Below are 23,957 nucleotides of genomic sequence, written 5' to 3'. Positions count from 1 at the left end.
AGGAGGCAGGAAGATGGACAAAATGACGAACAGTATCTTGTAGAGATTTTGTGCAAACATGATATAATCTTTGGTTCACAGACTCAAAGTCCTTTAACCAGGACCAACTTACCCTGAATTGCAGACAGATATACAAAAGAATCTTCATGTTCCAAGTTCTCCAAAAATATCTGGAACCACAAAAAAAGAGTAATATGACTTACAAGAATAAAGAAAGACTTAAGACCCTCTTATATATAGCCTCAAAACAGCAAATTATTCTTGTTTGTCTTAGCTACAAATTATTCTAATATAGCATCTTGGAAGGAAGATGGTATAGATGCTTGAAGTCCTGTTTTTTTTTAACAGCTAACAAGGAGGAAGAATTAGCTGAGATACTTATTAGAGTAGTCAAGCGCAGCAATCATGGAAATTAATGTTTGGAAGAACAATCCTCCACATTTTCCTGTCAGCCCATGGTGGACAACATTCTCATACATGACATGATTGACAAAAGCCTGACACATAAGAAGCGAAGTGCAGGGGTTCTATGAATTGATGGCATATTTGCTACAATTTAATCCTTTTCTCTTGCACTCACAAAACATATGGCAATGCAAATGAGACAGAGATATTATTATTGCGATAAATTTAAATCTGTTCTATTTTATTTTAAAAAATCTGTCAAATTTTTGTACAAATTGACATTTGTAACAAAGTACTCAATATATTCCACAATTTAGGAATTCACTAGGTTGTCAACTGCAGTGAGTATGGCTTACCTAGAAGATACTACAGTAACATGTTAGGTTTAGGTCCTAACATGAGAGCTAGGGAAAGACAGTGTCCATGTGACCATGTTCCTCTTGCCTGGTGTCTAGGGCAAGTTGGGGGTGTCTGTTTCATTTATTGTGCCATGTCCTTTGCTGGCACCATGGATTTTTTTGGTTTTGACTGAATGCTGCTGCTCTCTATATCTTAGGTATGTTACGGAGGTCCTATGATTTGTCCAGTAGGGAAGATGGCAAGTTTGGAAGGTGTGGTGATCATGCATGGAGTAAGGGAAGTGGCCATGGGAATAAAGAATAAGAGATACAATTGAAGGACTTCTTAGAAAAAAAAAGAATTGACAGGACTCAGTGACCAGTTATGCACAACAGATAAAGGTCATACGAAGTTAAAGAAAATTCCAGGGCTGGGGTTATAGCTCAGTGGTGGAGCAGGTGCACATGAGAGGCACTGGGTTCGATCCTCAGAACCACATAAAAATATATAAATAAAATAAAGGTATTGTGTCCATCTATAACTCAAAAAATAAAAAAAGAAAATTCCAAAGACATTCATAATCTAAATAGGGATATTTTTAATGATTACTCATAGAAGATATACATTTAAGTTTTCAACAATATTTCAATGACAGCAAATCCTTATACCTTGGTTTTCTCATCTATAAAATTGGGATAATACCAATGTTATGGTTGTTGTGAGGAATAGAGGCAATGCAAGATACATGGCTCATGATCCCCAGTATGGGGGAAAAAAAGATATATGGCTTAGTTCGATAAATAGCAGTTATTATTCTTATGCCACTGGTTTCAAAACCTTAGTAACTAAAATTGATGTTTGCAATTAGAATTATAATTCTTAGTCTAACGGTGAAGGCAACAGAAGAGATCATCATCATCACAATTAATGCCCAGAGGCTGAAGTGAATTTTCCAAGAAACTGCTCTGGAATTTGATCCTAGACAGTAGTTTGTAGACCCCTTGCTCTTCATCACTAATACATACTGAGGTCAGGATAATTACCATAACAGAGAAAAGATCCTCAACTAAGTATATTTATTCTAACACATAAATCAAGAATTTAAAAATTTTTTTTCACTGTGACTGAGTAAGGGAAATGGAGAAGATCCAGTTCTACCCAATATTCCTCTAAAAGGGTCCCAGAAAGATCAGTGGCTTACCTAGGCTGGGTCATAGTGTTGAAAGTAGATCTACTTACCAAAAAAGGTGCTTTCCCATCTTTGCAAATTTGCTCACGTTATTTCACATTCCCCCTTTTCTTTTATCTACTCAGACTTTACAATGTATTAAGGTCATACTAAGATCTACTTCCCCAGAAGATTTCAGTTCTTTTTCCTGACTGTCCACAGCATTTAATGAATATAAAAATTTTGACACTGTTCATGTTCAATTGAGTAGCTTCATGAGGTCATCTAAAAGTCCTTTCTGTGTCTAAGTCTTGCTTCCTCAGAATAATTAAAATTTCCTGGAGAATAATCCAGGGCAGTACTCAACATAGTCAATGCTCCAGAAACACTCAAGCTGAATGCATACTCCTGGACCACTGTCCCACCCTGCACTCATGTGTCTTCACAGTATGTTCCACTCACCTTGAGAAGCTGCTCTTGGCTCTCAAGGGCTTTTGCTTCTCTTTGCTCTATCCAGCAAGAAAGAGTGCGCAAGGCAGCAGCTCGTGCTGGAATCTGTGGATCATACGCTGATAAAAGAACTTCTTGGAACTGTTCTGTAGTTATACTTCCAGATTGCTGGTTTGCAGTAGTACTGGGCTCATTGATCCTCATAGGAATAAATGCAGCATTAGACTCCTGGCCTGTTTGGGAGGATTGCTCACAGCTTAGCTGTTGTTCAAGGTGGCTCTGAGCTACCTCTGTGTATCTATTACAACTAATTTGTTGCTCTCCTATTTTCCCTTCTGTATCTTTTTTGTTCAGGGTGCTCTGGGCAGCCACGGTGACAGTCTCAGTGGAAAAGGCTCCATGGGTAGAGATAGTGATACGGAGGTCAGCAGCAAGTTCTTGGATGACAGGGTCAGGGTACGTGTTGGAGACCTTCTCCAACAGAGGCAGCAATTGCTTCAGGACCACAAAATCACTTGACTTCAACTATAAAATGAAATTTTTAAAAATGCCAAAAATGAATTTAATGTAACCTGAGCCCAGGAAACACTGTAAGTATAAGTAGCAAGGATTGCATCTTATTCCCAGTGTAATCTGCAAATCACCTGGATTGAACACTCAATAACTGTTGAATAATTAGAGCTAACATTTATTGAACATTTGCTGTGTACATATTTTTTTTTAAATTGAAACACACACATTAATATCCTTATGATACAGTTACTATTATTTCTACATTTAAAATATAGGGAGTCTGAGGCACATACCTGTTAAGTAACATGGTTAAGGGCACAAACTGGAAGACAGTATGATGCAAACTCATGAAGACAGGCTCCAGAACCCACGCTTTTACTCAATACCCTACATGGTCTCACTGGAATGAATGAAGCTGTTGTTAACTATGTGAACGAAAGTGGCAAGATGGTATATAAGGGCACCATAGGATTGGAAAGGATTTGGGTGATCTAGTTTTCCTAGAAAGGAGGAGTGAAAATTACATAGGATTTTTTTTCTCTACAGAAGTTTTATTCTAATAATGCCACGTGCCTAAGAAAGGTGTGCGTGCAGCCAATGTAAAGTAAGAATCCATGATAATCCTTTTCTGTTTGAAAATACTGGCAGCATGATTATAAAGCTTCATGAGGTCCTGAAAATGTGAAAACCTCAGGGATCCTAAATCCTTTTTGGAACAAGACAGAGAATTCATGATTTAATCATATACTCATTTTATCATCCAATCAACCAACCAGTCAACCAACTAACTGTTTTTGTAGGATCTGCTTTATGTTTTCATTTCATACTACATGTTCACAGAATGGTTACTGTTCACTTCCCCTACCACCATCCTCCTGGGTAAACAAAAATTTGAGGTATATATCAGATTTGTACCTGTGAAATGCTACCATATATTCCCCTCAGATTTCTTTCTTTACACAATTAAAAATGAATGCAAAATCTACATAAGGTGGAATTTCTAGTTCCACAACATGTTAGTTTATCTTAATGAGTAAAACACATGACCATTTTGATGTTATACAGCTTCAGGGAAAAAGAGAGTATGCATGTCTAGCGTAAAGGCATATATTATCCAAGAAAAGGGTCAATTTTTCCTGGAATCCATGTGTAAATAAATGGACAAGACACTTCAGAATAATTTTGCTAGTGTTATCTTTATGCTAAATCTCATTCAGTGCTTTTGTAGTATCATGAACCTTTGTTTTTGTTTTCTCTAAACATCTGAAATGAGAACATCATCTTATTACCTACAGTCTATATGGCCTCTTTTTCACTTCTTCTGTATACAACAATTTTTTCTAAAGCAAAAACAAAAACCCAACACAAGTGGGACAGAGAGCCCAGAAACAGACCCACATAAATATAATCAACTGATCTTTGAGAGAGGAACATAGACAACAATGGAAAAAAAGATGGTCTTTTTCAATAGTGTTAGAACATTAAAAGAAAAATGCATCTAGATTCAAACCTTAGCCCTTTCACAAAAAATAAATGAAAGTGAATCACAGATCTAAATGTAAAATGAAAGTCTATAAAACTTCTAAAAGACAACATAGTAGCTGGGCATTATGGCACATGTCTGTAATCCCAGCTACTTATGAAGGAAGGAGGATGGTAAATTCAAGGGCAGTCTGGGTAATTTAGCAAAAGCCTGTCTCAAAAGAAAATAAAATTTTTTAAAAGGGCTGGGCTGGGATGTAGCTCAGTAGTAGAGAACTTGTCCTGCATGTATGAGGCCCTGAGTTCAATCCCAATTCCCACCTAGTACTGAAGAAAGAAGAAGAAGAAAGAAGAAAGAAGAAAGAAGAAAGAAGAAAGAAGAAAGAAGAAAGAAGAAGAAAGAAGAAGAAAGAAGAAGAAAGAAGAAGAAGAAGAAGAAGAAGAAGAAGAAGAAGAAGAAGAAGAAGAAGAAGAAGAAGAAAGAAGAAGAAGAAGGAAGAAGAAGGAAGAAGAAGGAAGAAGAAGGAAGAAGAAGGAAGAAGAAGGAAGAAGAAGGAAGAAGAAGAGGAAGAAGAAGAGGAAGAAGAAGAGGAAGAAGAAGAGGAAGAAGAAGGAAGAAGAGGAAGAAGGAGGAAGAAGGAGGAAGAAGGAGGAAGAAGGAGGAAGAAGAAGGAAGAAGAGGAAGAAGAAGAGGAAGAAGAAGAGGAAGAAGAAGAGGAAGAAGAAGAGGAAGAAGAGAAAGAAGAAGGAAGAAGAAGGAAGAAGAAGGAAGAAGAAGAGGAAGAAGAAGAGGAAGAAGAAGAGGAAGAGGAAGAGGAAGAGGAAGAGGAAGAAGAAGAAGAAGAAGAAGAAGAAGAAGAAGAAGAAGAAGAAGGGTAACAGTAGTAAATCTAGATGACCTTGGTTATGGAGATAAATTTTAAAAATAAAACAAAGTCATAATCTATAAAAGAAATAATTAAAGTTCAAAACTTCTGCTGTGCAAAAGACATGTAAAAAATGAGAAATAGTCAAGCATGGGAGCACACACCTGTAATCCAGCTACTTGGGAGGCTTAGATAGAAGGATCACAAATTCAAGACCAGCCTGGGCAACTTAGAGAGACACTGTCTCAAAATAAAAAATAAAAAGGTATGCAGGGCTGGGGTTGTGGCTCAGTAGATAGAGTGCTTGCCTTGCACGTGAGGCACTGCGTTTGATTTTCAGCACCAAATACAAATAAATAAAAAAATAAAGGTATTGTGTGCATCTACAACGTTAAAAAAAAAAAGGGGGCTGCAGATGTAGCTCAGTGATAGAGCATCCCTAAGTTTAATCCCCTCATACCACATACACACAAACACACACACACACACACACACACACACGTGTGCACACACATATACAAATACACACAAAGATATAAGCCACTTACTGGAAGAAAATATTTGCAAAAGACATATCTGAAAAAGGATTGTTAATCAAAATAAAGTGAGGATGAGGAGCAACAGGAAATCCATTCTTTGATAGTAGGGATGAAAAATGGCACAGTCACTATAGCAGACAGTTTGGTAGTTTCTTCTAAAACTAAACATGCTCTTACCATACAGTTCAGCAATCCTACTCCTTGGTATTTACCCAAATTAATTAAAAACTTACATCCAGCTGGACATGGTGGCACACACCTGTAATCCTAGTGGTTCAGGGGCTGGGGCAGAAGGATCGAAAGTTCAAAGCCAGCCTTAGTAAAAGGTAGGCTCTAAGCAACTCGGTGAGACCCTATCTCTAAATAAAATACAAATCAGGGCTGGGGATGTAGCTTAGTGGCCAAGTGCCCCTGAGTTCAATCCCCAGTACCCCTCCCCTGCAAAAAAGAGAAAAATACATCCACACAAACATCTGTAAATGATGTTTAGCCATAACTGTCAAGATATGTCTTCATAAGTTGACTGGATAAATAAACTATAGTATATTAGACAATAGAATATTATTCAGCACCAAAAGGAAATGAAGCTATCAAGCCAGGAAAGTATATGAAGAGCTATAAATACATATTACTAAGTGAAAATCCCAATCTAAAGATGCAAAAAAAAAAAGAAGATTGTACATATTATGCTATCCTAACTTTTTTTAAAACAATGAAGTCACTTTTTAAAAAATTTATTTTTTAGTTACAAGTGGACACTATATATATATATATATATTTTTATGTGGTGCTGAGGATCAAACCCAGTGTCTCAGACAAGTGTTCTACCTCCGGAGCCATAACCCCAGCCACCCCCTCATTCCAACTTTATGACACTCTGGAAAGGGCAAAACTATGGAAACAGTAAAAAGATCAATAAACTGGCAGAACACAGAAAAATTCTAGGGCAGTGACATTATTCAGTATGATATTATAATGGTGGACACACGTCATTAGACACTGTCAAAACCCACAGAATTGAGCTGGGTTAGTATAGATCAGTGTCAGAGTACTTGACAAGAATATGTAAAGCCCTGAGTTCAATCTCCAGCAGAGCAAAAACAATAATAAAATTTTTTTTCTCCCTGTTCTCAAACTTCTTAGTCACTGTGGGACTCATTCAACTGATCAACTTTTCCTACTGCCAAGGGCAAGTAGGTGGGTTCTGAATCAAACAGTTTATAAAGCAATTAAAGCTCTACACTCTTTCAGTTTCAGAAGTCTACAAATTTTCCACTATGAAAATAATCAGGGATATCCATGACTATGGATGCCAATTATTTGTTTGTAAATATTTGAGAATTTTTTTCTGATATAAAGTAAAACTTACTTTATTGGTAGAGGAGAAAACTGAATTACTGGGCTGGGAATATAGCTCAATTGGTAGAATGTTTGCACAAGGCCCTGGGTTCAATTCCTAGCACCACCAAAAAAACAAAAACTAAAACAAAAAACAATCACCTGAATTATTAATTGTTTATTTTTCAAGGGTTACTACCAAAAATCAAGAATTGTCCATGAAGCCCCAGTTTCTATTCCTGTCACTACTTTCAACACAAATCTCATATCCAAATCTCAGAACTCTGTACACATGCCACAAGAGCGGAAGAAGGAGCCCACAAGTGCAGATTCCTTTGTTTGGCTACCTCTCTTCTAGAGTTTCTGGAATGCTTTGGGAATACAGTGTAGAGAGCTTCCACAGCCCACACAATACTATGATATCTTTCAGGAGTGGCAGGGTGAACCAGTTAGATGGTTAGTTGTTATGAATTTCTGCAAGTTCTCAAATTTGTTTAAAAACTGGGAGTTGGACTGGTAAGACAGAGGTTGAGGATGGGGGTGAGGAAGAAAGAAGCCCTCCAGTAGTGTATCAGAACCGGGGTAAAAGTCAGAGGAAGGCATATGTATATGGAACCCCACAAGAGATTTTTAAAAGCTCCTGTAACAGGAGCTTTTATATTGCAAGTAAAAGTGATCAGGTGATCCTGCCCTGCCTTAACCTGCTCCAGTGAGGATCACTGTTTTAGAAGAATCCAGGGGACTCTTCCAGCAACAAAACTCCGACCTAAAAATTTCTAATTCTGGAAAAAAATATACATTTACTCTTTGTGTTCTCAGTTCTGTAAATTGACTATAATTCCTTAGATATTTAGCCCATCAGTTTTGTACATGGGTCCCTCTTTACATACATGACTGAATTTATTTATTTTTAAATTTTTTTTAGTTGTAGTTGGACACAATACCTTTATTTTATTTTATTTTTTTATGTGGTGCTGAGGACAATTCAGTTTGCTTTTCCTAAAAGGTCGAGATGGTCTGCTCAGCTTCATGCCGAAATGTTTTAGAGGACCCATGGACTCTGCAACAACATGTAGAAATTGCTTCCTGAGGGGACGGGGAAGAGTTACCAACATAATACTTATACTAATGACAAACCCTGAAATTTAGAAAATGAGTTTGGGGGGCTGGGGTTGTGGCTAGTGGTAGAGTGCTCACCTAGCAGGCACGAGGCACTGGGTTCGATCCTCAGCACCACATAAATGTAAAATAAAGATACTGTGTCTACTTAAAACTAAAAAATAAATATTAAAAAAAAAGAATGAGTTTGGAATTACAGTTGTCTTCTTAGCAATCTTAAACCTCCACTTTCTCCAAATTAACTCCTCTTCCCAGACACGATGTTTTAATAATCATCTTAATTATATAAATTAGAAAGGAAAGAAAAAAAGTTTAGATGCTGTTAGATTCTGTTTCATTAGCCAAAACAATGACTTCTAATGTAAAGCATGATGTTCTAGACTCTCAGGTAAAGATGCAGCCTCACAGTGGAATTCAGGATGGTGACTTTTTTTCCTAATGCAAAGATAAAATCCAGCATTATTACAGATGCCACTTATAAATATATGAATCAAACAGAAAAAAATTAATAGATCTAAGGCAAAAGTACAGGGGGTGACGTGTTTATGTTCACTTAACAAACTGCAAAGTCAGAGGAATTCAGGATATAGTTAATGAGTCAGGATGGCTCAGAGGAGGGTAGTGACAGGCAAGGGCTGCACACTCACATCAGTCACGAGAGGCTGTCTCAGAATAGGACGAATATACACAGCCAGCCCCTAACAGTGGGCTTCTAGAAAGGGAAATGGAGATTTCCACAATCTATTTTACATTTGAGACATGGTTTAAAATAAGTGTTAAATAAGAAGAAGCAAAAAAAACACTCTGTAAATTTATGGAAATAAAAACTATTCAAATTAATATTCAAATATAAAAACAATCGGATTGGCCAGTTAAATCTAACAAGAGTGCAACTTAAGGAACATTCTGGACGTGAACCCCACCTTTATAATTCTAATATGGCTTAAAACTGAACCAAAAACTTTTTTTTTCCTAAATGACATGGAAAATATAAAATTAGAAGTGCTAAGTAAATTTACCAAGAAATGGGCTTCACATTATCAACTGGCCCAAATAAAATTCCTTTTTCCCCTTAAGAACAGGCAAGAGAGGCAAATTCTAACATATCAAGAATCAAATCAGATTTGAAACCTCAAACTCAAAAATCCATTCCCAGAGAGTTCCTTACTGGTTGTTAGGGATATGACAGGCTGGTTTCAGGTTGGATTTCACAATACCTGCACTAAGAGTCTTCTGCTTCCTTGCAGTCTCCCAGTCTAATGCGTTATATAATTAACCACTCATACCCACATGTATGATCTAGCCCTTACCTATCCTTTCTTCTTGTTAGTACTATTCCTCCCCTTGATCTCTGAAGTTCAGCTACACCAGTCTTCAATCAGTGTCTCAAGTACACCAAGCTCCTTCCTGCTTCTGAGCCTTTACAAATGATGTTTCTTTAATGGGAAGAGTTTCCTCCATCTGCTATACATACAAACTCCTATTCATCCTTCAAGTAGTACCTTAAACTTACTGGAGATCTCCTCAACCTTATTAGAGGGTTATGTTCTCTTGATATCCTGCACTTCTCTTTTGAGGCACTTTATTCAATTCTAAGTGTACGTGTGTGTATATATGTGCACGCATGTGTATGTATTTTTGGTACTGGGAATTAAACCCAGGGGAACCTTACCACTGAGCTATATCCCTAAACTTTTCTGTTTTGAGACAGGGTCTTACTAAGTTGCTGAGGCTGGTCTCAAACTTGCAATCCTCCTTTCTCAGCCTCCTGAGTCACTGGGATTACAGGTATACATGGCTACTCTGGCTTTAAGCATTTTTAAAAAATAGTCATTTAGCATATGACTCTCTTACTGAACTATACATTTCATGAGGGTAGAGGCCACATCTATCTTGTCCAATGCTATATTCCCAGCTCCTTAGTTCAGTAACTTGGCACATGGTAAGGATACAATAAAATTGTGTTTGAATGAATAAATTTTAAAATTATGATGAGTTAAATGTGTAAAAGACATAATTAAAAGTAGTTGAAAGCAAACCTTTAACATGCTACATGATATGGGTTGAACAATGGATCTTGGGTTAAAGTGGACTGTTCACAATAGCTTTAGTCCTAAGCAACTAAGATTAAAGTTTAGTAAATACTGGGGGCTGGGGATGTGGCTTAAGCAGTATCGTGCTTGCCTGGCATGCGTGCGGCCGAGTTTGATCCTTAGCACCACATACAAACAAAGATGTTGTGTCTGCTGAAAACTGAAAAATAAATATTAAAAAAAAATTCTCTCTCTCTCTCTCTCTCTCTCTCTTTAAAAAAAAAAAGTTAGTAAATGCTGTCCACTGACTACAGTGGTAGGAACTTCTGAGCCATTGTTGAGCTTTGGGAAGTGAGGACAAACACTAACTGCAAAACACTATGCTATTTCCAAATCAAGTGTCTACCAGATATGAACAGGCAGTGAAATCTACTCAAGCAACAGGGTAGAAGTGGTGCTTTCCCTTATCCTCTACTTTGGAAAGAATTCTCGTTAACAATCTAAGTTGTTCATCCTGGTTCTCATAGATACAATATCTACTCTTATTTTTCATAAAGAATGGAAGGGAAGCAGCAAGGATTTTATTTTTCTTTTCCTCCATTCAAGTTTGGCTCATTTCTACAACTCACCTGAACAGCTCCTCCTAGCATGACCGCCACCAGCCCCATGGACATGCTCAGTGTCTGCGATTCCACAGTGCTCTCTGCCTCATGAGCCAGGCTTACACATGCTCTCTGCAGTGTCGCCGCTACAAAGTCTACTACCTACCAAAAAACAGAAATTTTAATTAGGGTGGAGTTAAAAAAAAATTCAAAATTCTTTGTATCTTTTTTAATTTACCAGTTAATAAACTGGTAAGAGGATACTCCAAAACATATATAAGTCAACCAGATGAAGAGACAAGACAAGGTACGGGTATGAGATAAAGAGCTTCCACAACCTCTCTGACCTAGTTGCCCTTCTAGCACCTCCCCTGTTCAGCAATTCAGAAACTCCTAAGTGTTTACATGCATAATCTCACTTAATTCTCATATCAACTCTGTAAGGTTTGTATTATGATTCTCATTATGAAATGAAGACTCTCAGTGTGATTTGCTCAAGGTCATAAAGTTACTAAAGGAGAAAGCCTATACTTTCCTAACTGTTTTAATATACTAATCGAACATCCTTTACTTTTCATGAATTTTGCCAGGAAATTGAAAATAAAGATAATTCATAAATTAACACAAAATGGATCATAAAATTCAATGTTAAATGCAAGACCATCAAACTGCTAGAAGTTAGGAAACAATATAGATGATTCAAGGTTTGGTGATGACTTTTTAGATATAACACCAAAGGCAAAATCCAGAAAAAAAGAAGTAATCAGTTGGACATCATTAAAAAAAAAATCTGATCTGTGAAAAATATTATCAAGAGAATACAAAGACTGGGAGGAAATGCATGCAAAAATACTTCTGACAAGGGACTGTTAACTAAAATATTTGAAGAACTCCTAAAACTCAACAATAAGAAAACAAACAACCTGACTACAAAAGTCCTAAACTGTCTTTTACAAAAAGATCTGTAAATCCTTACCAAAGAAGACATACAGGTGACAAGCATATGAAAATATGCTGCACATCAAATGTCCTTAAGGAAATGCAAACTAAAACATCAGTGAGACACCCCTACACACCCCTTAAAACAGCCAAAATCCAGAACACTGACAATACCAAATGCTGATGAAGATGTGGAGAAACAGGAATTTTCCCTGTTGGTGGGAATGCAAAATAGTACAGCTACTTTGGAAGACAGTTTGGCAGTTTTTGAAAAACTAAATAGATTAGCATGGTGGCATGTACCTGTGGTCCCAGATATTCAGGAGGCTAGGGCAGGAAGATCACTTGAGCCCAAAAGTTTGGGGCATCTGGGCAATACAATGAGACTTCAATTCTTTAAATACAAGCAAAAACAAAAAAACATACTATATATACTCTTGCCATATAATTCAGGCATTGCACTCAATATTTACCCAAAGGAGTTAAAAACTTATGTCCACATAAAAAAAAAAGAACCACACATGGTTGTTACCACATTTCTAGTCAGGACTGCCAAAACTGGAAAATAACCAAGATTTCCTTCATAAGGTGAATGTAAATGGTACACTGAGACAATGGAAGACTATTTAGTACTAAAAAATGAGCTGTCAAGTCATGAAAAGACATGGAGGAAACATAAATGCATATTACTAAGTGAAAGAAGCCTATCTTAAAGGATTAAATACTGTATGATTCCAACTACATAAATTTAGGAAAAGGAAAAAAAAAACACTGAGACAGTAAAAAGACAATGGTTACCAAAGATTAGAAGAGAGGGAGAGATAAATAAGTGGAACACAGAGGATTATAGGACACTATAACAATTCTATAGGATACTATAATGGTAGAAACATTTTGTCCAAATTCATAAACTGTGCAACATCCAGAGAAACCTAATGTAAATTATGAACTTTGGGTAATAATGATGTGTTAATAATAGATTCATTAACTGCAACAAAGGGGAAAGGGAATGTAGCTGTGATTGATTGCCTAGCACATGGAAGACCCTGGGTTTGGTCTTCAGTATTGCAAAAACAAGAAACAAACAAAAAGACCACCACTGCAGCAAAGGTAGCACTCTGGCGGAGGATGGTGATAATGGGGAAGGCTATCTAAACAGTGGGCACAGGGGACATATGAGAAACCTCAGCACTTCTCAATTTCTTCTTGTTAAAAAAATATTTTTTTAGCTGTAGGTGGACACAATATCTTTATTTTTGTTTATTTAGTTTGTTTTTGTGGTGCTGGGGATAGAACCCAGGGCCTCACACATACCAGGCAAGCACTCTACTGCTGAAAAGACATGGAGGAAACATAAATGCATATTACTTTCTTATGACCCTAAAACTGCTCTAAAAAAACTATACTTATTTAAAAAAAGGGGGGGGATTTGTTACTTTCTAACCATCTTAGAGAGTATCTCCTAAGGAGTTTTTCTTCCTTAGGAATATTTCCCCACATTTGACAGTCTAATTCTAATACGCAAAGAATGAGGGAGAGGAGATGTTTAATTTTATCTAGAAGCCAGTATCCTCAAATAATCTGTACAAATGATCCAGTTATATTTATAAGAATCAAATATTTTTAAATTCAGCTACTTGGGGGACTGAAACAGAAGTTCAAGGCCAGCCTGGGCAATTTAGCAAAACCCTGTCCCAAAATTAAAAATAATAAGGGCTGGGTGTAGTAGCACACACCTGTAATCCCAGCACTTTGGGAGGCTGAGACAGGAGGATTACAAGTTCAAGACCACCCCCAGCAACTTAGCGAGGCTCCAAACAAGTCAAAGAGGCCCTAAAAAACTCAGCAAGACCTTGTCTTAAAATAAAAGAAGCTGGGAATGTAGCTCAGTGGTAAAGTGCTCTTAGCTTAAATTCCCAAGTCCCAAAAATGAATAAATAAGGCTGTGGATGTAGCTCAGTGGCTCAGTGCCACTGGACTCAATCCCTACTACTTTTAAAAAAGGAAAAGTAGGGGCTGGGGTTGTGGCTCTGTGGTGGAACACTTGCCTGGATTCAATTCTGAGCACCGCATATAAATAAATGAATAAAATAAATGTCCATCAACATCTAAAAAAAATAAAGGCTTAAGATTGTTCATATAGAAATTTTATATAGCATTTGGCTAACAATTAAGCTTTAAGTGGAATTAATTTGGTCAGCATCATTTTTTTTAATTTACTTTTTTGGTTGTACACCATACTTTATTTTATATTTTATTTATATATGACAGCAGAATGCATAACAATTCTTATTACACATATAGAGCACAATTTTTCATATCTCTGGTTATATACACAGTATATTCACACCAATTCGTGTCTTCATGCCTGTACTTTGGATAATAATGATCATCACATTCCACCATCACTAATAACCCCATGCCCCATCCCTTCCCCTCCAACCCCTCTGCCCTATCTAGAGGGTGTCTATTGCTCCCATGCTCCCACTCCCTATCCCACTATGAATCAGCCTCCTTATATCAAAGAAAATATTTTGGCATTTGGTTTTTTGGGATTGGCTAACTTATTTATTTTTATGTGGTGCTGAGGATCGAACCCAGGGCCTCGCACATGCTAGGCGAGTGCTCTACCAGTGAGTCACAACCCCAGCACTGGTCAGCATCATTTTAACTGAGTGTAATCACCTTAATTAGAAACACCTTTGAATAAAGAACGGCAGACACACATGCATGCACACACATATGCACACATGCCTATTTAGGATTAATGGCTCAAAAAGGAGATATCATTTTGAAAATGGGAAGGCTGAGATAGGTCATAATCAGCCTCTAAATACCATGCAAGCTTGCATGTTTACCTCTCTGGACAAATCACATGCTGTGCTAGAATCTTTATTGCAAGTCTAAAGTCAGGAGAATGGCCTGTTAACACTTGTCTTTTGGAGCAAAGCAGGAAACTAGAAAGAATATTTAAAACTTCCACTTACTGAAAGAACAATTCTGGTTATAGCAATTTTTACCATTCTCTCCAGCCAGAAGATTTTATTGACACTAAAAATTAAGGACACTAGCCCTTTTCAGAGAAACTATTGTTTCCATCATCTTAGCCTACCTATTTTGCCTCCAAAGAGTTTTCTAAAGTACTCCTTATTTATATTTAGCTTTCATATCAGCAGAAGTACTGTTAAATTACTAAAATAGAACTATCTAGTCTTCCAACTTTTTTTCTAGGTTCCTTTCCACAATATATATATTTTTAAAAGGATGTAAAACAAGTAGTATAATCCTTTTTAAGAAAGAAATTTTCAGGTTTAGGAAAGTAGCATGTGTAAGGCACTGGGTTCAATTCTCAGCACTACATGTAAACAAATAAAGTAAAGATCCACTGATAACTAAAAATACATATTTTTTAAAAATGCTGAAAACTGAGTGGAAGGGGGCTAGAGGCCTCATTGTTGAGTAGCCCTCATCATAAGCCTCCTGTTTTTCAATCTGCCACTCTCACTCAAGTTCAGAGTGCCTCAGATTCAACATCTCTCAAGAATAAACTTCTGGCTTTTCACTGGGGAGGGAAAAGGAGGAGAGTTGGAAAAATTTCAGGAAAAAGGGGGTCTCCTGAATCCTATACAGCCCTGCAAACCATGTTAAGCTGTATATTCAGCTCCATTTTTATAGTGTTTCTCTGGTGCTTCCAGTTCTCCCACAGCTCTGCAGTGAAAAGTAGCTTTTTCCAACATTTTATTTCTTTTCTTTTCCTTAAAAAAAAAAAAATCTTAACAGCCTTATTGAGGCAGAGTGGTTTGCTTTTGATTTCTCTCCATGCAGACATTTAGCTTTCCAATTTCCTAAGTTGCGAGATCAGATACTATTTTCAAGTTTCCAAATTTTGTTATTCTCTTTTAACTTCTCTCTCTTCTCAACTCTGTTGATCCCTTGGTTTCCAGAGACAGTGGGTAAACACACGTGTTCAATACATTGTCTTTAACCAGAAGCCCCTACTTTTTATATAATGCACTTCCATGTTGTTGAAATGTTTTTACAATGAGCATGTGTTACTTATGTAAAAAAAAAAATTTAACATCTGAAAAAGAAAAAGAAAAAGCCACATAGAAGCACTTCTACTCTGCTGATTGTAGTGATGCCGTTATAGCGAGGAGAAAGTGCTGGCTTTTTTCTGAAAGGACAGAAAAAAGGGAATCTTGCTCAGTCCACAACAATGACATTGCCTTCTTGCTGACCTACTACATTTTGGCCATGCTCCCTCTATATGAAACAACTGTTACACTATGGATCTCAACAACCCCCTTTTCCCCCACCTTTAGGTTTTTGCTAAAAAGGTACTTCCACAGTGTGGCTCTCCATGACACCCTCTTAACATTCCTCTTTTTTTTTTTTTTGTTTTTCTCTCTAGAAATTACCATCATCCAACACACTATGTATTTTTGCCTTCTTATTTATTGTATCTCTCCACCATGTGAATATCAGCTCCATGAGAGCACAAACACACGTATGTTTTGTTCATGCTGTGAACTTGGTACCTAGAAGAGTATGTGGCTCTCAATATGTAGCCGTGGAATGAAAGAACTCATTAGTACAGAGACCACAGCATCCCACATTCTTTTCTGTACCTCATATATACAATGTGTCATCTTCCAGCATACTCTATTGAATATTTATCTTTTACCCACATATTTCTTTAACATGCATTTCTAACAGATAAGGAGATTTGTATTTTATGTAACTACCATACCATGATTATACTCAGTAAGAATTCCTTAATATCTCCTGATAACTGGTCCATAATTGGTATAAAATGACCTCTTACAGCTAAAGTGAGGTGCTAAGCAATTCAGTGAGACCCTGTCTCTAAATAAAATATGAACTAGAGCTGGGCTGGGGCTATAGATCAGTGTAGAGCATTAAAAAATAAATAAATAAAGATATTTAAAAAAATAAGGCTGAGGATATGGTTCAGGGGTTGAGTGTCCCTGAGTTCAATCCCTGGTACAAAAAAAACAAAACAAAACAAAAAAAACAACCTCTTATAATTAACTTGTTTGAATCAGGATCTTGCTCTTTTTTAAAACATTCATTTTAATTTTTTTATATTTATTTTTTAGTTGTAGGTGGATGCAATTTCTTTCATTTTTATGTGGTGGTGAGATTTGAACCCAGTTCTTCAGATATGCTAGGCGAGCACTCTATCACTGAGCCACAACCCTAGCCCTAAAGCCATTTATTTGATGAAGAAACTGATCCACCCTATTGTAGAATTTTCCACATTCTGGAGTTGGCCAATTACTTCCTCGTGGCAGTGCTTCCCTGGATCCTCCAGGCCCTGCATTTTCTTGGTTAGATTCTGGTTTAAGTTTCAGATTTTTTATTTTGGGGTAAGCATCCTTCCCAAGTGGTGCCACATACTTCCTAATGCTTTACATGAGGAAGTATGTATGATCCACTTGTCCACCTATGATGATGGGCAATCAGCCATGCCAGGCTGAAATATTTAGAGGGATTTATGCTGATATCTGTATTAACACTGAAATGTACCAAAAATAAGATGGGTATAGGGATACACAAATGGATAACTATGTGATAAAGCAAGTATAATAAAACACTAATAGTAATATCTTGGTAGGTAGTGGGTGTATAAGTATTCACTGTAAAATTCTTTCAATAAACAAATATTCCTCATTAATATGACATAATTAATTCATGTTAAGCAAGAATAAAATAATTGCAAAAATTCATTCAAATTTGAAAATTTTCATAATAATATGAGGGATTTTCAGTTGCTTTGGTGTTTTGGGCTTCATATATTCATTATTCAGTATACCACTGATAGTTCATCTAACAATTTCGGCAGAAATCAATGATTGTTACCTAGGTCCATTATCTCCCCCAAAGGGTTGCAAAATATAATTTTCTAGTCCTCACTTTGAATTTCTTGACTGTGATTATCCTATAAAGATAAATTTTCCTTTACTGATTATTTGATTACTACTGAAAATTAGTTCTTTTGGAAAGGCAACATAAGTACTTTACTCTTTCTCTTTATCAATTTGCAAAATAAATAGTCAGTGTTCTAACAATCTTCAAAGATGTGCTATAGGGGTTTTTGCTTATATTTTTGTATCTTTGACATGCCTTAATTTATTGCAGACATTATTATTTTTTTAATATTACAATTGTCCTCTCTATGACCAATGGGAAACCCTTCAAGTTGGCTCGTGAATGTACTGACATAACCCCATCAATCTGATAGCTTCCTTGCATTTGGGCACAACAAAATGCCTTGAAACTTACAATGTATTACTCCTACCCCAGACTATAATCCAGACTTCAAATCAACCTTTATTCCAAAGCACTTCAAGTGAGCCAGGCACAGTGGCACAAATCTTTATCTCAGCTACTCGGGAGGCTAGACAGGAGGATCATAAGTTCAAAGCCCACTTGGACAATATAACAAGATGCTGTTTTCAAAACAAACAACCAAGCAGGTTTTGAGTTCTTTTAGAAAACGGTATTTCAAGTCAGGCATAGTGGCACACACTTGTAATCCAAGAGAGTTAGGAGGCTGAGGCAGGAGGATTACAAATTCAAGGTCAGCCTCAGCAACCTAGTGATATCCCATCTCAAAAAAAAAAAAAAAAAAAAAAAGAAGAAAAGGGCTGGGGATGTACTCAATGATAGAGCTCAAAAGAAAATGGTATTTCATAACAATAATCTGGCACTAAGAATGCTTATTGCTACTAGGTTGTCATTGCTTCTTGGCATTGACAGTAGGCCATGCTAAGAAATATCTATTTTTTTAAAAAAGAGAAAAAAATTAATCATGGGTTCATACTTCTAACTAAGATTTTTTGCCTAGTTCTTTGATTTCATATTTATATTTTTTTATGCTAAAAATCTTGATTTCTAATAATATCAGTGGTTACTTAGAACTTATTGTCTTTATCCATCTGTGTTTCAAAATAACATACCAATATTATCAGTAGCAGTAAGATTACTAAATTCAATTTAATATTTCCTTGTGGTTTTTTTGTTCTAATACACATTTACCTTAGCTAAAGGATAATCTCTTGGGACAAATAATTTTTATACTAGTCCAACACCATTGTTCCTTAATTAGGAGTAAAGGCAGATAAGTGCAAAAGCTCAAGTCATATCAGTTTTTAGGCCATTTCCCCTTCCAACTAGCATCCTGAAACAAAAAAACAAGGTCTAGATGAAAGAGTCTCCAGGGAAGAGATATAAACATAGGAGAAACAAATCACCCTACTGAGTAACATGGGGTCAGTGAACTAAAGGAATAAGAGGCCAGGAAAGAAATCATGAACATAATTTTCATTAAACAGGCAAGATAGGTCAGAGCTGACAGGCAGCTGAAAATTTTCTCAGCAGGAGCTATAGCAAAATGCTGCTTAGCAACACCAGAAGCAGATGACAATGACAGCCATACAAAGAGCTGGAGAATCAGATTTAAGCATGACAATCATACCGTCTTACAAATGAACTATTCACCAACCAAAGAACAATTCTTGTAAAGTGGTTAAAGATGGTAACTGCATTGCCTAGGCCATATTACTTTTATTTCCTATTTTTTAAAAAGGTAGTAAAAATAATGTCTAAGCCAATAAAATTCAGGCACTGACTCATAAATAAAAGTACAACTGCCCTGAAAGCATTTTTTTTTTTTAAACATCTTAAAATTTCACAGGGTGTTGTGGAGATAAATTGTCAGCTAAAGTACATATGGAATTTAAAGTGATCATATTAGTGATTTATTTTTTCAAATTTGAGTTTGTTTTTTTAAAATATTTTTTAGTTGTAGATGGACACAATACCTTTATTTTATTTATTTACTTTTATGTGGTGCTGAGGATTGAATCCAGTGCCTCACATGTGCTAGGCAAGCACTCTACAACTAAGCTACAACCCCAGCCCTCAGATTTGACTTTTTAATCATTTTCAACTTCTGATACACATGAAGCTTTAAAAAAGTAAAAATGCCCAGGCTCTCATGCAGATGTGCTAAATCAAAATATCTAAAAGGTGGCTAGTATCAATATTTTGAAAAAGATTTCAGACAACTTTATTTGTACTCAAAGTTGAAAACCATTGTGATGTAACATATCAACATCTAAAATAGTTCTCAAAGTTTTATGTGCATGAGAATCACCTCAGAAGCTTGTTAAACAGGTGGATTCCTAGGACCTAAGAAAGTTTTAGATTCAGTTGGCCTAGTGTGGGCTCAGTATTTGCATGTTTAACCAGAATTCCAGGAAATGCTAACACAGGTGTCATCAAATGACACTCTGAGCAACATTTCTGGGCATTTTTTGGAAAGAATGTAAAGAAACCAAAACAGACTAATACCATCAGACTGGATCTAAAATGTGGCAGCCACTAACCTGAGTGATGTTTGTGAATATCTGCTCAGACATTCTCTCACACAGAACAGCCAGCAGCTGCAGCACTAGGAGCTTCCGTTCCTGGCTTTCCACAAGAATTGCATGATGTTGCTCTAATTCCAAGAGGCTTTTGTTGGAGAAGGGCTTAGGTTTTAACTCTGCTTCACTTTCCATAGCCAGGTGAGTCAACTCCTGAAGCACAGAAGGAAAGTAAAAGCCAGCAAAATTAAGAGCTTTGCAAATGTAGCTTGAAACCAAACATATAGTACATATGCAATATATAATAAATAGCTTTATTTATAATAGACTAAAATTGGAGACAACTTATATGTCCAGTATGAGAACAGTGATGTATTTATTATTTCACAGCAGTTAAAACAAATGAACTAGATTATCATCAACATAGAACCCAAAGACAACGTTGAGTGAACAAATGTAAGTTGCATAGTATAAACACATTATGTTGTCATGTATATGAACTTTTAAATTTTCTTAATAAAAACATACACACTTCTTACTTTATCATTATTTTTATGAACTCTTCTATTAGCCTTCCTTGAATTGAGCCCTCAGACCACATAATTTCCTAAGGTCCTTTCAAATACCTTTAGATGCCCTCCCTTTAAGGTATTCAGAACTCAGTTGGGAGCAGTGATGCAAACCTATAATCTCAGGTAAGGTAGGATGAGGCAGGAGGATTGCAAGTTCAAAGCTCTTCTGAGCAACTTGGCAAGCCCCTTTCTAAAAAAAAAAAAAAAAAAAAAAGGTCTGGGGGTTATAGCTCACTAGTAGAGCACCCTGGGTTCGATCCCCAGTACCCACCCCCCCCACACACACACAAAAAAAAAAGATACTTAGAACTAAACTTCTACTAATGGATAGTTAATTATTGTGGCTTTTATAGGCTTTTACAGACCCATCTACATTATAAATTTCCTTGGGTAGGGAAACCTTAAGTTCCCTAACAATTAGTGCTTTATCACAATAACTGACATCTTACAGCAGTGGTGCTCAACTGTGCCTGAGCAATTTTGCTCCTCCGGGGACACTTTGCAATGTCTGAAGGACATTTTTGATTGTCATCATTAGAGGGTAATATAGGCATTTGATGGGTAAAGGTCATGGATGCTGTTAAATATTCTATAATGCACAAGGAACTCCACACAAGAAAAATTTATCTGGCCCAAAATGTCATGCATGACAACTAGAGTTAACCTGGTTTACAGAAAAGCCCTTTGTTTTGTAAGCAAGAAAAAAAGAAAAAGAAAAAGAAAAAGAAAAAGAAAAAGCATACAATTGAACACACCTCCTGGGAATGCAGTTTAGAATGAGTGGCTGGGTGTAGGGATGGATGTGAATATGGGAGGTAAGAAAGTATCAAAAAAAAAAGAGTCTCCTATTTCAATTTCTAGAAATGTTAGTCCTGACTTTCTTTTTGCATTCTCATACACCCATACAGATCTTAAACTCCACAGACATCTTAATGTAAACACCTTCTTTATGGAAAGAGTTAAAAAAGCAAAGCTAGACATCACTGGCTGGTGTTTATCAGACAGTGATAACATTATGAGACACACATTACCACTGCAGATTAGGGCAAAAGGAATCATAACTTCTGCACTAAGAAACAAACCCAGAAGAGGTTTCAAGTGGCTATGGAGTGGAAATGAAGGAGGCACAACTGCTAAATCTCCGTTCCAAATACCTGACAAAACAACAGTCAGAAAGGATAAGGGATTACTCCATAGCTGTAAAACCTGCTATTAACTTCAAAAGAGTTCTTACTGTCAACACAGAGCAAAGATTAACCCTTTCATAGATCAATAATTTTGTTTTGTTTATCTCTAACAATTCAGTGCACATCCCCTTGGAAAGTAGTTAGATCACATCAATACTGTTGAGGATAAGTTTCTTCTTTTTACCAACCCAATTACCCTTATATATGTGGTCTATTCATTTTCCCTAAATTGGGACATAAATTTAAGGATCTAAAATTATGAATGTCTTGAAAATTCAAATGGCCTCCTGGAACTACCTCAGAATAAAGCTTACCATATACTATATGGAGTTCTTACCTTCAAACAGAAGATGAAGAAGTCGCCTGCCAAACCACACGCCTGGCAATGAGACAGCAAGTCCCCAAGATGCTCCACCTGGCTCTGCTCTGAGGACAGTTTTTGGTACAGGGTTTCATCTTCATCTTCATCACTGCAATGCAGAACAAGATTTATGTTGGCAGGGTCACCCAGAGATAATGTTTTTTGAAACCCCATAACAATCTTCCAAAATAACATTATTTCCATACAGTTTATCATTAGAAAGATCTCAAAAATTTTATTTAACTTAGTTTTCTATTTCTCCATGCTGACAAAACATGAGTATTTTTTCTCAGAAACTATATTTACTATGTCCTATATCCTATATGTTCATTTGCTAACATAGGAAAACATTCATGAAGGAAGTGGTTTTTAAGATGAATGTTGAAGAACTACAATTATTTCATAAGCTGCCAAAGCAAGGAGGAATGAAAGTAAATGATATTCTGGTTCCTGAGAAAGAACTGAGAAATAGAAGGCTACAAAGATCATAAAGGGCCTTAGATGTCATTTAAAGGAAGTTTGGCTTTTTATGATGAGCCACTGAAAAGTTATGGATAATGGGAAAAGACAATCATCACAGAAGGAGATGCAGTCAATCTCAACTCATATGAATCAATGGGTTGAAATAAGAAAATATATAAAAGTTCAGAAAAATAAGTGTGTGGGTGGGGAGGCAGTGGCACACACCTGAAATCCCAATGGCTCGGAGGCTGAGGCAGGAGAATTGAGAATTCAAAGCCAACCTCAGCAACTTAGAGAGGCCCTAAGTAACTCAATGAGACCCTGCCTCTAAATAAAATATTTTTAAAAAGAGCTGGGGATGTGGCTCAGTGGTTGAGCACCCCTGGGTTCAATCCCTAGTACTAAAAAAGTTCATAAAAATGAGTAGATCAAATATGACTGGCAAGTAATAAAATTTGGCTTTTTCTAAAAAGAATGCTATTACTACATAAAATTTCTGGACACCTCTCATGAGGTATGGTGGATTTGGGTTTCAATTCACCTAATAAGTGAAAAGACCAAGATTCAATATTATTATACCATGTCATACAAAAAAAAAAAATACAAAGATACAGAAGATTCACAAAACAAACACTAAAATACTATAAATAGCTAATAGGATAGTGGTTGATTCTGGTTTTTTATGCATTTTTGTATTATACAAAGAATATATGTCATTTTTGTGAACAGAGAAGGGACCGATTTTTTTTTCCAGACTAAATTAATTTAAAAAATGGCAAATGTTGCTCTATCTCACTGAAAAGCACTGTAGTTAATTTGGGCAACCATATCCTTAGGCAGGTTATCTCAATCTGCCAGCTCACAAATAACATGGCCTTCATGCTCCTGTAGCAGAATAAACAACCTATATAGTTAGCTTATGTTTATTTCTAGGTTATCCCAGAATCCTTCAGATCAGTCATGTTTTCTCCATTATATCTATGTTAAAAGAAAAGCTGAAATGGACAAATATTATTTCTAAGATTCTGTGAAGAATCCTGATTGTCAAAAAGAAGTACTTTATTTAGCCAAGCATAGTAGTGCCTGCCTATAAAATCCCAGAGGCTCAGGAGGCTGAGGCAGGAGGATCCCAAGTTCAAAGCCAGCCTCAGCAACTTAGCCCCTCAGCAACTTAATGAGGCCCTATCTC

The 23,957-nt window shown here is 36.4% G+C and overlaps 1 protein-coding gene across 3 annotated transcripts in view; it reads right to left on the bottom strand.

Annotated features, from left to right (window-relative positions):
* Positions 1–23,957, bottom strand: part of Tango6 (transport and golgi organization 6 homolog) — a 173,681-nt gene that overhangs the window by 105,542 nt on the left and 44,182 nt on the right. For all 3 annotated transcript variants that reach the window (XM_077793128.1, XM_026404520.2, XM_026404518.2), the window contains 5 exons: positions 22,283–22,415; positions 20,208–20,399; positions 10,882–11,016; positions 2,375–2,887; positions 113–170 (listed from right to left, as the gene is read on the bottom strand). In XM_077793128.1, coding sequence (XP_077649254.1) covers positions 113–170; positions 2,375–2,887; positions 10,882–11,016; positions 20,208–20,399; positions 22,283–22,415 — 1,031 coding nt within the window. The remainder of the gene's footprint in view (positions 1–112; positions 171–2,374; positions 2,888–10,881; positions 11,017–20,207; positions 20,400–22,282; positions 22,416–23,957) is intronic.

Source organism: Urocitellus parryii, chromosome 15 (assembly GCF_045843805.1).
Source record: "Urocitellus parryii isolate mUroPar1 chromosome 15, mUroPar1.hap1, whole genome shotgun sequence".
NCBI lineage: Eukaryota > Metazoa > Chordata > Mammalia > Rodentia > Sciuridae > Urocitellus > Urocitellus parryii.
This window is presented reverse-complemented; position numbering and strand designations above follow the sequence as displayed.